General features: G+C 44.3%; 1 protein-coding gene across 6 annotated transcripts in view; it reads left to right on the top strand.

The window, feature by feature from the left end:
- Window positions 1–15,634, top strand: part of CHN1 (chimerin 1) — a 95,914-nt gene that overhangs the window by 54,442 nt on the left and 25,838 nt on the right. For 5 of the 6 annotated variants that reach the window (XM_072040968.1, XM_005019697.4, XM_072040967.1 and 2 more), the window contains one exon: window positions 13,960–14,037. In XM_072040968.1, the coding sequence (XP_071897069.1) occupies window positions 13,960–14,037 (78 nt within the window). Of the gene's footprint in view, window positions 1–12,841; window positions 12,953–13,959; window positions 14,038–15,634 lie in introns of those variants that run through there. The other variant, XM_027461054.2, reaches the window with a different exon arrangement.

Raw genomic sequence — 15,634 nt, 5'->3', positions numbered from 1 at the left:
GTGTGAAGCCCTCAGTGGTGAAGTGCAGCGCTTTCCAGGGTCAATGATGTTTGATGGTTTGGATCTGGTTACATTTTTAATTCCTTCTAAAAAGTAGCATCTAGTCTTAGCTTCTTTTTTGTTTACTGACAGAAATTTCCTTCCTTTTCCATTGGCGTAGCCCAGCATAGGGAGGAAGGAACCTCCCTCAGCTTGTGAAGAGCCAGAGCGGGTGGCTTTGCCTGGGCTTTCTTCAGCAGGAGAGAGGTTTTCTGGTGGACCTTAGGTAGGGTATGGGGCACGGAAATAGAGAGGTCCAGCTCAACTCCTGATGAGCAAGGTAGAGTTCATGGCTTTAGCCCTAACAGGAGTGGGGCTGCTTCCCATCACTCTGGGCCTTATACTTGTGGTTTCCAGAAAGACTGATTAGATGTATAGCAGGGAAACCCCACATAAATTAAGGCCTTTTTTAATTAAAAAAAAAAATATGTTCCCCTTGACTTTTTATGTGTTCTCACAACTTTTTTTTCTAGTGGTCACAGAAAGGAGCTGGTGGATCTTTCTCAGAGCAGGCACATGATTGCTATTTATTGCTTATGCTACAAGCCTCCCGGGCGGTGAGGGACTGAAGTGGGTTGTTAGCTGGCAGCTCTGCCGTTTGTTGTTCTGTTTCCATAGCTGTGTGAGTTTTGGATCTTTTTTTTAAACTCCTCCTCCCATCTGGCATCTCCTAATTATTTTCTATTACTAATCACTTCTACAGGAAACAGACTGGACTGTTGAATTAAGAGACCTATAAAAGGATAATTTTATTATTTACAAGTTTCTTACCTCACTGAGACTTTATAATGTGACACTGTATAGCTGGTGATAATCACCTTGGGCTACAATTGTACCTAATCTTATAAACTAGGCAGGGTCAGGTCTGGTCACTTATTGAATATGAGACTCCCAAGGCAGTGTCGGGGCTGCAGGAAGTGGTGTTAGTAGCACCTTTTGCTGTGAATTAATATCCAAGATGCCGTGTGTTTTATACCCTCTGCAGTTCTGCGTGCCCTGCATGACTCTGTGCTGAGGGTCTGATTACCAGGAATTTTCTCCTCTTACCTCCATCTCTATTCAATTAGGGTTGCTATTTGGGAATGTGGTTTATTCGTTGTTTTTTTATTATTATTATTTAGATGGCAAGGAGAAAACATTTTGCATTGGTCAGTGTTTGTGTTCACAAGTACACATACATGTACATATCAGATGACTAATGTACAAAGATTGAAAGGACGACAAGCTGTGGAGGTCTGGTGTCATTCCCTGTTCAGTTGGATAGTCAGTCCCGTGATAGGCAGCCACATCTGCTCCAGTAATTGCCCATTCATAAGTGGTTACCAAATCCATAAGACCTCTGAAGAGTGAAGTGCATGTTTTAGAGGTGGTAGCAGAAAGAGAAGTAGTTAGAAGTATTTGGAAGCATTGGACTATGAAAGAAAAAAAGAGCAATCCTTTGTCTTGTGGTTAATGCTGCAGAAGTTGATCTGTTCCAACCCTTCTTTCTTTACTTCCAGTTTTTCACAAAAAAAAAAAAAAAAAGCTGTTTTCAGATAAAATTCCTAATGCTTAGTTTTAGCCTCTAGCTGAATGTTTTTCTTTTCTGCTCTTCTTACTTTGTTCAAATTCAGTTTTGTTGCTAAGCTCAAAAAACTGCTTGCTCTTATTGCTTCAAACCTGTCACACTAGTCATCAGTGAAGACATCAACTCTTGACAGTCTTGCAAAGTCTTCCTTAGATCATTAACTTTTAGAGCATTAAACTTTTCCATATTTAACATTTTTTTGTGCGTGGCATCAGCAGCAGTTAGGAACAGTGTTGCTTCTGGCATTCACCATTATTACAGTCCTAATGTTTATGCAACAGAAGAACCATCAAGTTGGAAAATCTGACTCTTGTAGTTGCTCTGTCCTTTGTCATCTTAGCACTAGTATTCCTCACATCCATACAACTTCAAAGACAACTACAGGATGGAGTGTTCCTAACAGACCGTATTATAATGTACTTAGACTATCTTGTTTTATGTGGGGATTTTTATTGCATTTGTGTAGAGCTAAAGCAGTTGGAATAGTTTGCCTAAGGAATATTAGAGCTAGTATTGCAAAGTATAATGTCCTGTATTAAACCTTATTAAACTATCTGAATTAGTACATTTTCTTATGGCTTCCAATTTGTGAATTAGATTAGTAGCGCTGCTTAAAGGCAAGCAGTTTTTCCCCCTTCCTAAATGAGAGAAGATAAATACTGTGAAAATATGGAAGGCTATTCCCAATTTCCATTCTGCATGTAATAGTAAAACATTTGAAAAGCTCTAGGCCTTATTTCATGTACCAAATAGCTTATTGCTTGAAGATTTCTGGTGATTTTGAATTGCTGGAAAAGTCTTGAAGCATTTACCAAAGTTAATATGATAATGAATTACATCTGCATTCAGGCATTTCTGTGAATTGGATGATGATTAGACTAACAATGTGCTTAATACAAATGCACAAAAATTGTGAAAAGTATCATGTGTTTTTATCTTTCGCAGAGTTTGAAGCGTTCAGTCTCTTCGGTGATGGCTTCTCATTCAGTCTAGCCTCCGAATCATTGCTAGCATTTGTCGCAGAGCTGCAGCCTGGTGCTTGGAAACCGCCAGTCACTTTTATCATATGCTGGTGTGCAAGGCAGGCTCTGCTCAGCAGGCTGGCAATGCTGGGAGCTTACAGGCTAACTTTCTGTGGCCCTTCTCTTGGGCTGTTCTTATCACTGAAAATACAAACAACTTTAGAAATCTTCTGAGCAGTGCCACTTAAAGTGGTAGTTTGAGGGTGGCAGTATAAAGAAAAAATTGCCCCTTAAGATGAGATGAAAAATGTGACTAAGAAGTAAGCAGTTATACTGGATAACTATTTCATTGCCATTGTAAAAAAAATAATTTCCTTGTCTATTGTCAATAACTGAATTTAGGAAATTGAAATATACCCCAAACTTAGTTGTTTTTTAAAGTTTAACATGCCCTATACTCAGAAGAGCTTCTGTCCAAAGATCATATGCCTCTGAAATCCCAACTGGCAGATCTTTGACTTACTGAGTGGGGCCTGGGAGCAGCGTATTTCAACTGAAAATAGAGATCAACTGAAAAGTATGTTGCAGAAAACTGCTGGACTTGCTGAATAAAAAATAAAATAAAGCAAAGTCTGTCCTCTGTAACAGAAGTTGTATAACCTGTATCATGCTGATTCCTGCTTCTTCCCGAAAAGATCTCCCTTAACTAATCCATGTAGCCCAAATTTATGATAGGGAATTGCATTGCCAACCCCGCTGTGAATCATTCAAAATTATTTGAATCACTTGCCGAGGCGATCGGCTCCGGGGCAGACGCGTTCTGCAGCAGAGCGGGGGATCAGACAGGCAGGGCTAATTTTTCCGGCACCAAGCCCACTCGAGGGAGCCGCCAGGACCCGGCAGCCCTCGTGAGGGAGGTGAACGAGGCGAGAAGGAGGCGTAGGCGGAGCCAGCAGCGCCCCCTCCCCAGCCGTTCAAAAGCTGCCCCTAGGGAGCGCGAGTGAGCAGGAGCGCAGTGACCAGGACTGGCGGTTAGGGCGTGGCGCAGCAGTTAGGGCGTGGCAGGGCGTGGCGCAGCAGTTAGGGCGGGGCGCGGCAGGGCAGGGCACAGTAGTTAGGGCGAGCAGAGAAGGCAGAGCGCTCCCCCCCACCCATACGAACACCTCCTCTAACGGCGGTCTACCGTGTGTGTCGATCTGCTCGAGGGCAGGAAAGCTCTGCAGGAGGATCTGGATAGGCTGCACCGATGGGCTGAGGTCAACTGCATGAAGTTCAACAAGGCCAGGTGCCGGGTCCTGCACCTGGGGCGCAATAACCCCAAGCAGAGCTACAGGCTGGGAGAGGAGTGGTTGGAGAGCTGCCAGGCAGAGAAGCACCTGGGAGTATTGGTGGACAGTGGGCTGAATATGAGCCAGCAGTGTGCTCAGGTGGCCAAGAAGGCCAACGGCATCCTGGCTTGCATAGTAAGCAGTGTGGCCAGCAGGGCTAGGGAAGGGATTGTCCCCCTGTACTCGGCTCTGGTGAGGCCGCACCTCGAGTGCTGTGTTCAGTTTTGGGCCCCTCACTGCAAGAAGGACATGGAGGTGCTCAAGCGAGTCCAGAGAAGGGTGACGAAGCTGATGAGGGGCCTGGAGAACAAGTCCTACGAGGAGCGGCTGAGGGAGCTGGGCTTGTTCAGCCTGGAGAAAAGGAGGCTCAGGGGTGACCTTATTGCTCTCTACAGGTACCTTAAAGGAGGCTGTAGTGAGGTGAGGGTTGGTCTGTTCTCCCACATACCTGATGACAGGACAAGGGGGAACGGGTTAAAGTTGCACCAGGGGCGTTTTAGGTTGGATATTAGGAAGAACTTCTTTACTGAGAGGGTTGTGAGGCATTGGAACAGGCTGCCCAGGGAAGTGGTGGAGTCACCATCCCTGGAGGTCTTTAAAAGACGTTTAGATGTAGAGCTTAGGGATATGGTTTAGTGGAGGACTTGTTAGTGTTAGGTCAGAGGTTGGTCTCGATGATCTTGAGGTCTCTTCCAACCTAGACAATTCTGTGATTCTGTGATTTTGACCATTTGAGACAATGTTTTTTTGAATGCATCTCTCAAGGAAGAAATTTTAACAGCTATAACTTCCTATAGGAAATGTGATGCTTCCTGCCCTTGCATGAAGATTTTCATGACAGAGGCATTGAAAAATGTTAATTAGAAAACTTAGAGAGAATAAATAGGAAAGATGAACTGTATGTGGAAAAGGAGAAATGGGAAAATAGGAACACTGGTCAGCAGGATGTAAACAAATTATTTTCTGAGAATCTAACCAGGGATTTGAAGATTCTTCAAGTGGCAATAAACCGATTATTTGACTTTGGGACTTTTCAGAATGCAATTCTACTACCAATTTCTCTCTGGTTTCATTCATTGCAAGTTTCAAATCAGTCCTGATTTAAATAGTTATTTATGCAAAGAAACTGGGAGCCAACGTGAGGGATTCATGTGAAGGATGATCAGCCTTCCTCATTTTCTCCTGCCTAATTACATCGCATAAAATGAAAGCAGACCCTGACCCACTGCAGTGGTGCAGCTCTGCCCATGGACACACATGCAACTAGAAAATTGTTGATAGGGGTCTGCCAGAAGTGCTAATTGGCATTTAGGATTACCACGTTTTGTAATTTTTCTACAGTGAGCTGGTCCATAAGAAGGTTTTTAGCATTGTAAATTTTTTGTGAATGTTTCCTTTCAATGTCACAACTCTGCTATTCTTTCAGAGTAAAAGATGTTTTCACCTTGATTCGTGGAGCTGAATAAAGTGTTAATTAAAGAAAGATTAGGACACTTTGCACTTTCAGTCTTATTTCTGCTAAATAAGTATGATTATGGTCTGGAAGTATGTTGAAGAAAGAAAGTGTGATAGCACATGTATCATAGCAACATAGCTTATTCAGGAAGAAGTGGATGAATTGAAAATACAGGATGTGCCAGAGGAACAGGTGTGGTCTGAAATACAAAGAGTGTTTAGAAATTAATGAGCTGCAGTTTTTAATTACAGCATATATTGAATTATTCCAAACTGAATTACTGTGTCGAACTAAAAAAAAAAATAAAATACTAATATTAGAGGCATTAGACTGCCAGAGAAGACTAATGTGAAATGAATATTACACATCAGGTAAGAAAATATTACAGACAAAAAGAAATTTCCATCTTGCTTGTCTATGTCATACCATTATCCAAGACTCCTATTCCGTAAGAAATAAATTTTAAAACCTTATAAATATAATAATAGAAAGACCTTGTGGATTTCATGATTATCCCTAAAGGTATGAATTTTCAGATACAAAAATATATAAAGATTTATTTTGAAGCCTACTTTTAACAATACGATTCTTACATGGGTATGATAAAGGAAGTGAAGTAAACTTATTTCATAAAGTTTAGCCACCATCAACATTCCCTTGCTAAGAGGCAGGTAAGGTCCCACATCAAAGGGTTTGATTAAGCCTCTTATGTGCCTTCTCTCTCTCTCAGTTTGAGGAAAACCTTATAACAGTCTGTCAGATAAGAAATAAACTAACTGTAGCTTCAGAAGATTAGTCTAACTGCCTGTTTCTCCTTATGATACTTAACTGTAGTATATTAGTAACAAAAAGCATTTGCCATAAGAGTAACATTTATGCAGCTGCCAATTTGCATTACATTTTGACTATGATCACTCCTCTAGAGCACATTGTAAATGACTTTGAAGTTCTTTTTGCAATAAAAAGTGCCACAAGTCAAGAGATTTTTGCTAGAATTAAGCCTTGCTGCAGTAAACATTTTGGTCACAAAGGCACAGGTCCCTCTAGGCCAGCAAGGAGCCACAAGCTGACCTCTGCTCCATCAAGTCCTCTCCCCACAGGTCTCATAGCTACAGGAAAAGCTGCAGCAGTTGATGACTTTAGCAGATGCAGTTGGGGCAGTGGGGATCGTGTTTGCAGGGAAGAGCTCTGGGGCTTTGACTAGTTCACGGCAAAGCAGGAGGACTGGTCAGTCCATCTCACCCACAGCACAACCCGTCAGGAATTGTATTACTATTTCTACAATATACCTAAAGTTGTGGCTAGTGCTTGCAAAACCCAGCTTAGCATTCTTATTCATTGCAGCACCTGCATCCCTGCCTGTGCACATTTGCACGTGTCCACATGCACCCCTGTAGCGCTGAGTGACGTTAATTTTGAATATATTCAACATAGTGCCCTGGGGATATGTATACCTACTGAGGATGAATAAAATCCCTGGTCTTAACCCTCCTGCTTCAGTGGACACTGGGTCTGGTCACTGACCTTGCTAAATGTGAAGTTTGGGGATGTTAACAATGTCCCCAAGAACCAGAACAAAAGCTGAGCTTGTTCCTGGAGGTACTCTGAGTTTTCGTTTTTTTAATTATTATTTTTTCCATTGATAGATCATGATTATGTACCAAAATAGGTATATAATTTTCCCTAGGAAAAGAAGTATGTTGTGTTTGCCACTGAAAAGTGTCTTGCTTGTTTCACTATCCAGAACAACAATGTTGTTTTGTCTTGTCAGTTACCAAGAGAGAAAATGGTCACAGTGGCACTTCTTGTCAGTGCATAGCATCTACTTGCTGTTTCCAGAAGGCCCGCATCAGTAACTATGGGAAGCAGATCCACAGCCATCTGGGACACCAGCAAGGAGTAACCAGGCCAACCGAGGTCTGAATTGAGTGCAGTGGCTGGTCGGGTGTAGGACCGAGGCTACGGCAAAAGAGTGGCTCTGTTGGCTCAGATGTCTCTCCGCTTGTTTAAGAGTTTGCTTGCTTGTTACAAAGACAAGGTCTTCAGGGTGTGTCTGGAAAGACATCAGTACAAACATAAAATCTTCGCAAATGATGCTGATGCACTCCATACAGTACCAAGATAATTCACTTTTTATGCGATAATTTCCATCAGCTTATCCATTTGGCAACTTGTTCCCGTAATTTAAACTTTAGATATTTTTTTTAACTATCATACTTTAAACCAAGCCAAAGATTTGTATGAATTAAAAAGGTGATCAGCTCCGGGGCAGACGCGTTCTGCAGCGTTACTGGGGATCGGACAGGCAGGGCTAATTTTTCTGGCACTGAGCCCACTCGAGGGAGCCGCCAGGACCCGGCAGCCCTGGTGAGGGAGGTGAACGAGGCGAGAAGGAGGCGTGGGCGGAGCCAGCAGCGCCCCCTCCCCGACCGTTCAAAAGCTGCCCCTAGGGAGCGCGAGTGAGCAGGAGCGCAGTGACCAGGACTGGCAAACAGGGCGTGGCGCGGCAGTTAGGGCGTGGCAGTTAGGGCGTGGCAGGGCGAGGCGCGGCAGTTAGGGCGTGGTGCAGCAGTTAGGGCGTGGCAGGGCGGGTCGCAGCAGTTAGGGCAAGCAGAGAGGGCAGAGCGCTCCCCCCCGCCCATACGAACACCTCCTCTAACGGCGGTCTAGCGCTAGCTCAGCTGCAATGGTGTACACCAGGCACAGCGCTCTCCAGGAAGTCTGTGCACACCCAGACCGACTGCCCGCTCAAAACTGCGGCAGTTCAGGTCTCCGGGTGCAGGGAGTGCCTGAGCCTGTTGCTACCACCTGCAGGGAGCAAAAAGATTGTGTGCGTGAGGTGCGAGCAGGTGGATGACCTGGTCCGCCTCGTGGCAGAACTCAAGGAGGAGGGAGCTGGGCTTGTTCAGCCTGGAGAAAAGGAGGCTCAGGGGCGACCTTATTGCTCTCTACAGGTACCTTAAAGGAGGCTGTAGTGAGGTGAGGGTTGGTCTGTTCTCCCACATGCCTGGTGACAGGATGAGGGGGAACGGGTTAAAGTTGCACCAGGGGAGTTTTAGGTTGGATATTAGGAAGAACTTCTTTACTGAGAGGGTTGTGAGGCATTGGAACGGGCTGCCCAGGGAAGTGGTGGAGTCACCATCCCTGGAAGTCTTTAAAAGGCGTTTAGATGTTGAACTTAGCGATATGGTTTAGTGGAGGACTTGTTGGTGTTAGGTCAGAGGTTGGTCTCGATGATCCTGAGGTCTCTTCCAACCTAGACAATTCTGTGATTTATTTATTTAAGGTTTTAATTATTTATTTTTTTTAACTTTTAAAATAATTCTTGATATAACATGCTTCTTAACATTCCCTGCTGTGGAAATAGTGTTTGCTTTTATCTTCCAACATAATTTAAAAAATCATTACAATCTGAAAAATAGCCATTTCTTTAGCTTTGCAGCATGTATATTGGGGGATGGGGGGAAAGTCTGATTTAATTAGAAGCAAGTCCATTTGGAAAATTTTGTTATGAAAAATAGATTTTTTTCAGCAGTAGTTTCCCATCATTCAAGTTTGTCTTAAACCCAAACTCACCTGTGGGTAACTGAAAAGGGGGATGCACGGTGAACAAGGATTTCCATAGGGCTGAGTGCTGTGTTGCAATTGTAAATGTCTCCAATTTTACATAAAAAGGGAAATTTTGGGGCTTTCCTTCTCCCCCCAGTAATAATTTTGTAAAAGATATGATAGGGAACAATCTATGCAGCGTGGAACGGGCCTCCCCCAAGGAGGACTGAGTTGAGAAAATTGGGCTCACTTTCACAATCTGACTGATTAGCTTTTGTAGACTGTATATTGAGCCCATAAAATATGCTCATAAAGGGCTCAGGCAAGGAAGGATTTTCTGTGCATATACATTTGGCTAGGTTAACTATGCACTGAAACAGCACGACAAAATACACAGTGGCTAACTGCATAGAAAACCAGGCTCGGTTTTCAAGTATGTTGCTCCTTGAGATGTGTACAATAGGCTGTCGTCTTTGATTTTTAAAAAATGCATGCAATATGACTGCTGGTTAATATGGTTATTAAGATGCATTCCTTAGAGGGAAGAGATTGTATTACATATAAAGCCTGAAACAGTGAGGGCATGTTTAGTCACTGCAGCATGACAACGCCATATGAGAATGAAAAACCTGCGGTGTACTGCACGTGCATTTACGAGACCGAAGGAAACATGAAACTGTGTTTGAGGGAGGAGCCAGGTGCTCATGAAACAAAACACTGTATTAAGCTGGAAATGCACATGGGGTTCAGGATGTCTGAGCAAGCCTAACATGAGCATTTTAGGACTTGTGAGATTAACCCAGTGCTTTAATCTTCAGCAGGTTTTGTTGTTTGTTTTTGTTTTGTTTTGTTTTCCCTAGAGTAATTTTAGTTTATTACTCAACAAATGGGAAAGGCATTGATTTGCCTTTTTAGAAAGATAATTTGTCTGATGTTGACTGAATTATATGACTGGATTAAACTTGCATAATGTGACTTTCAGAGAGTGACTAATTGGAATTTACTGCAAGCCATGGATGACTTTAAAATCAATTCTGTAGAGTCTTCATAATAAGACTTACTGATTGTGAGGTTAGTACTATAAAATATGCATATATTATCCAAATAACACCGAGAACAAATAGTGCTCAAGAAAATAGCTGCTTCTATTGCATGTGAAGGAGTGCTCCAAGGGGAAGAAAGGAAAGTGGTGTCACACTAGGACCCCAGACTGAACCACCGTTATAGCTGAAGTTTTAGGACAAATGAGAACATCTGAAATAGCAGGTTATAATCTTCGGGGGTTTTGGTTTGGTTTGGTTTTTTCTTCCCTCCCTTTAGTCCGTATGTACAATGTACAACCTCTAAACAGATGTCTTGGTTTAAAGGTTGACATTTTGCTGGGCTTGGGTTTGTTTGTTTGATTTTTAAGTCACTGAAATATACAGGACTGAGAGGCTGTTTGCAGTTGTGTGCTTTGCTGAGAGTTTACTTGGCTATTAATTTCAGTCATTCTGGTTTTGGTTTACCTCAACCCTATGAAATCATGTTCTTAAATTAAATTTTAAAAAGTTCTCCAGTCCCCTTCCTCCCGTGGTCTGCCCTATATACTGCTTCCTAAACATATAATGATTGCATATCTGTCACAAATCAGTTAAAAAGTAACATAAAATCAAGACTTTACTTTGAAAAGGGGAAGGGAGAAGACTTTCCTCCTTACATTTCTACCTCTTTTTCACCCCATGTGTAATGGACAGTCTCTAATAATTGTCCCCATTAAGGCAGACTTCCGACACAGCAAGCTCTGAAGACAGCTGCTGGAGAATGGAAGTGCTGGAGGAGGCTGGTGGGTGGGCATGCAGGAGCCACCGACAGAACAGGCGTTGGATCAGGAGCCAGCCATGGATGTAAGAAGAGCAGGGCTTGCAGGCTGGGAATGAGAACAGCATAGGGTGATCAGAGCCAATGAGAACCTCAGAAGAGAATTGCATCCTGCAGGATTTGAGCTGAATCCATAGATCCATTATTTCTCATGCACTCCCAATGGTTTTAACTCACCTAGGGCACCTGGAGGATGGGAACTTGCTCCCTGCTACTTTGGTAACTGATGAACAGATAATCTAAAGATCTGAACCTGCCTGGTGGTCAGCTAGGTGTGTACAACAAATATTGTTTTCCAATTCAGATTTCAAACCGAAGGAAGAGGTCTGTGTTAAGAGCACTAGCTTGCAACAGCAAACCTGCAAAGTTAGGAAATGGCAGAAGAATGATGTATGCGTTCCATGATTATGTCATCTGAAAGCAGTTTTAGGATGGTGAATTTTAACTATAACACTAATTTATGTTGGGAAAATATATGTTAGAAATACACAACATTCTATTTTTCATATTTTTTCATTAAAAGGAAAAAAAAGTTTTCTTAACGTTATGGTTTTAACTGTCTTTCAGTCCAGGTTTTTGGTGTGCACAAATACAGTGCATATAGCACATGAAAAAGGCTGTATGTGTAGGTGTATGCAGTAGTCATTTATTTGTGTACAGCAGAAAGTGCTTTCTACTGAACAGTGGCAAACTGATTTATGTAAAACCAATAAGCAGTCCTTGTTAGATCACTCTAACATGAAGCGATGTTAGAATTAAAATTCATAATCTTATAACTACTTTTCAGATTATAACATGTTTTCGTAATTACAGCCATGAGATATGACCTTTCCCTGTTGGGTAGTTTTGCTTTCCCTTTTATTGTCAATCTTAAGATTTAATTTTCCAGGATCCAGAGATCAGTTTCTGCTAATATGACTCTAAAGTGCAATTGAAAATAAATCAGTTCTTCAGAATTAGGAAAAAGAAAGCTGACAATTAAGGAGTAAGCATACAAAAAAAAAAAAAAAAAAAAAAAAAAAAAGGCTCTCTACCAATGACTGAAAATTTAGAATGCTTTATCTTGCTTCTTAAGTGAAATTGTACAGAAACTAATAAGAGTTGATTCTAATAGTAAATGTACTCTTGGAAATGGCTGGGTTATTTATTTCCAACAAATTAAATTTTCAAAGGGTTTATTTCCAAGTACCAAGTTTTGGTGATATATTTTTCCCTTTAAAATAAGAGGAATTTGGGGTTCCAAGGAAGCATGTAACAAAAGTGATTTTCTAAAACTCCAGTTTGCCTCCTGAGACTGTTGTCACCTGAAGCAGTTTGGAGAGGGCAGCTCCTCTGTGTCAGGTTTAGGTCTACCTTGTTCCACAAGGACTTTTGCCTGCTGTAGTCTCCAGGAATGAAACCATAAAGTGACTTCAAGCTCATGCAGTCCTTTCTTCCTAGCTGAAGGCCTTCTTCTTCCTGCCCTGTGTCCCTACTATTCTTACATATCCACATAGACAATATGGATAGTTTTGGGGATCTCTTCCCGCTCAGCTCTTTTTTCTTCATTTCCTGTTGCCACATTACACTTACCAGAAGGACATGCAGGAAAACATGAGGGACGCGTAGGTACTGACCTGCCACAGAAATTAGTGGTTAAAAGCAGGACGGGCAGATTGAGGTAGCCATTGGAAAACGGTTTCTCTACAGGGTGGATCAAGCACCTCCTGTTTGTGATGAGGCTGTGAAGTGAGCTGGGTACTCCTAAGGCCTGTGTAAGCCACTAAGGCTTGACAGCTTCACCCTGTATCCTATCTAGCCAGGGTTTCGGTTGTTACCTATTGACTTGCAATGCAAATTAGTGGTTGGTGAAGCCCATATGTTGGACCTTAATCTCTGCAATTTGCCCCTGTGTGGAAAGGCAGCAGGTTGCTAAAACCTGGAGGGAGGGTAGTGGTGGCTGCGCAAGGGATCCAGGGAGGCTCGTGGTGAGCATTTCTCTTGCTGTATTTGCACGACTGAGCTAAACGGTGACACTGCAATCCAGCTGCAAAACACACCAATTCCACCCAGAAGCCTGCGACAAACCGTGCTCGTCTTGGCTTGTCACTGAGTCATGAGAGATAAAAATACCTTTGCTGCAGAAGGGAGAGTGGTTGCGGTGCCGCAGCCTGTGCAAAGAGATGGGAGGGCTGGACCCTTCTGCAGGCAGGTTGTGCCCATGGAGTGATCCTCAGGGGACCTGTATGCCTAGGGGGGACAGTGGCCAGCCCCAGGGCGTGGGTCACAGGTGTAGGTAGACCAAAAGTCTGGGTTTGCTGTTTCTGAACTGTTTGCAGATGTGTGGGGAGTGCTAGGAGGAGGAAGGCAGGAGCAGGGTGGCCGTGGTGCCCCGTGGGGGTCCTGTTATGCTGGGGCTGCACTGGGTGCTTGTGTGAGACGCTGCATCCTCACTTTGGGCAAGGGGCAGCAGGGACCAGGTCGCCCTAAAGGAGGGCACCGCAGCTTCTGGGCCTTGGGGTCTTTGGCAGGAGGGGGCCTGCGGTGGGCTTCTGGTGCCTTGGATCCTGACGGGCATCCCCGGCGTGAAAACCAGGGGCAGGTGTACAGGTGTACCTAAGGGAACAGGGGCGAGCTGATAATCCCAGATCCCAAATAATGTGAAGGGGGGGGGGGCGAAGCGTCGCGGCGAGGCTCGGCTCCCCTTCCCCCGGCTTCCCCCCGGGGGGCGCCTCAGCCGCCGCCGGGGCTCCATTGGCTGCGGGCGCGGGGCCGCCCCCGCCCGGCGCAGCGCCCGCCCCGCGCAGGCCGGCGGGAGGCGCGCGGCCCCGCTCCGGCCCCGCTCCGCAGCCGCCGCGGCCGGGCGCCGCTGGAGGGCGAGGCTGCGGGCCCGGCCTCCCCGCCCGCCTCCCCGCCCGCCGCTCGCCCCATGCCGGCGCCCAGCCGCCTCTCGGCCGCGCCGGCCCGCGGAGCGCTCCCGGTGGCCGCCATGGCGCTGGCCGCGGGGCGAGTGTGAGCCGGCAGCCCGCAGCCTCCCGTCCCAAAATGCCGTCCCGAGAGTCCTGGCCGGGGCCGAAAGGTCCCCGCGCGGCCGTGCCCGGCGCCAAGCAGGAGCGGCGGCAGCAGGACTTGCTGCTGGCGGCCCTGGGGGTGAAGCTGGGGGCGCAGAAGCCGGCCGCGACCATCTGGCAACCTCTTAAACTCTTTGCTTATTCGCAGCTGACGTCGCTTGTCAGACGGGCAACGCTGAAGGAAAACGAGCATGTTCCGAAATACGAGAAGGTCCATAACTTCAAGGTAAGGGGCTGCGCGCGGCGCCGGGGCTGGTGCGTTCATTTATGAGGGGTCCTGGGCAGGCTGTGACTTCCCCAAAACTTACACGCTTCGGTCAAACCCCGTGGCCGGCTAAACCCGTTAGGCATCCCTGGGTCATAGCAGCAGAGGAACGAGGACCTCGCGGGTTGCTCGCACACATGTGTTTGCTTTGCTCCTATTTGTCGCACCTGGGTTATCCTTGCTCTTTAAACTTGTTCCACAGCGAGGGATGCTAGCCGGGAGAGAAGCTGTCAAAGTTTTCTTTCAGCTCAGGTGATCGTAATTCAGTTTTACTTATGACAATGTGATGCTGAAAAATCGTTTAGGTCTGTGATGAGAGGATTAAAGCGATCTTATCTGGGTTTGTGGCTGGTAAATAGCTTTGGAGGTAAGAAGCATGTTCTGCTGCATCTGGATCGAGCAGATGGTCGGCATTTCCCTCCGTTTCTGGCTTTTCTCCTGTGTTAATGAATTGAGTGTGACGAAAGGAGCATGGCTTACTGTGGGGCTGCTGGAACTGCTGACATTAGCCACCTTGTGCTATAATAAAAATTTACTCGGTCTTCTCTGTAGCTTCTAATTATTGTTCTAATTTTTTAAAATAAATTATGTTCTTTATTAGGACACGTCAGTGTAGCATATGCATGTTTTGTGTCTACATCTGTAATAAGTGTCCAGTAAAGATTCAGTAATTCAACCTTTTGGCAGTCAAATGCATTGCATAATACGCAGCCTGTATCTCTCAGATACCAAGCGAATTGATGTCATGCTGAACTGTACATGACAGCACAAACTTCATGTACAGAACATGAAGCCCAGATTTTCTTTTTAATGTGTTTTTTGTTTTTTTTTCCCTTATAGCTTTTGCTTTTATTTATCTTATCAGAAGGGAAAATAATCAATGTCATATAGGTATCTGATGATAGAAGCATCTATTAATTATCTCTAGCTTTCATTTCCATCACACATGTGCATGTGTGAATGTACACACGCATGCACATATGTATGTTTACCTACAGGCTGTTTGGTTAAACTACCTTCTGTCTTTTCAGTGCAGATCACAAAAAAAGGAAACTTTAAATGATTAGGATGTTTTGTTGGACTTGAGTCCTCTAATAAAGCACACATTTGAAAATCACGTATGGAACGTTACATGGAAGTAGCATTTAATATGAACTCTTGGCATGATCTAATCCTGCTGTCTGTCAGTTAAATGCAGAGGTTGATTTTTTCCCCACAGGATCCTGAGGCATCCTAGAGGTCTGAAATATCTTGCAACTTTCATTTGTTCCTTAGAATGTAAAGATAATTCTTGTAGCTGCCAGTAGATCATGATTTTCCATATGCTACAGCCTGTGCAGGATAGTATGTATTTAATTTTACATACATCTGTACTCGTTAGTTGCTTTCCTTCAGCTGTCTGAAACAAATCTGTTTTGAAAATAATCCAATAACTTGATTTTCATTCATTTGGTTTTGTTTTTGTGTTTTATTTTGTTTTTCCCCAAAACTGTCTTTGGAAAGTTTTAAAGCCGTGAGTTTTCCATCTCCTTTTTTGAAATCAAGCATGTCTGATCCA

Source organism: Anas platyrhynchos, chromosome 7 (assembly GCF_047663525.1).
Source record: "Anas platyrhynchos isolate ZD024472 breed Pekin duck chromosome 7, IASCAAS_PekinDuck_T2T, whole genome shotgun sequence".
Lineage (NCBI taxonomy): Eukaryota > Metazoa > Chordata > Aves > Anseriformes > Anatidae > Anas > Anas platyrhynchos.
The sequence above is the reverse complement of the archived record's forward strand: the minus strand, read 5'-3'. Positions and strand labels throughout refer to the sequence as shown.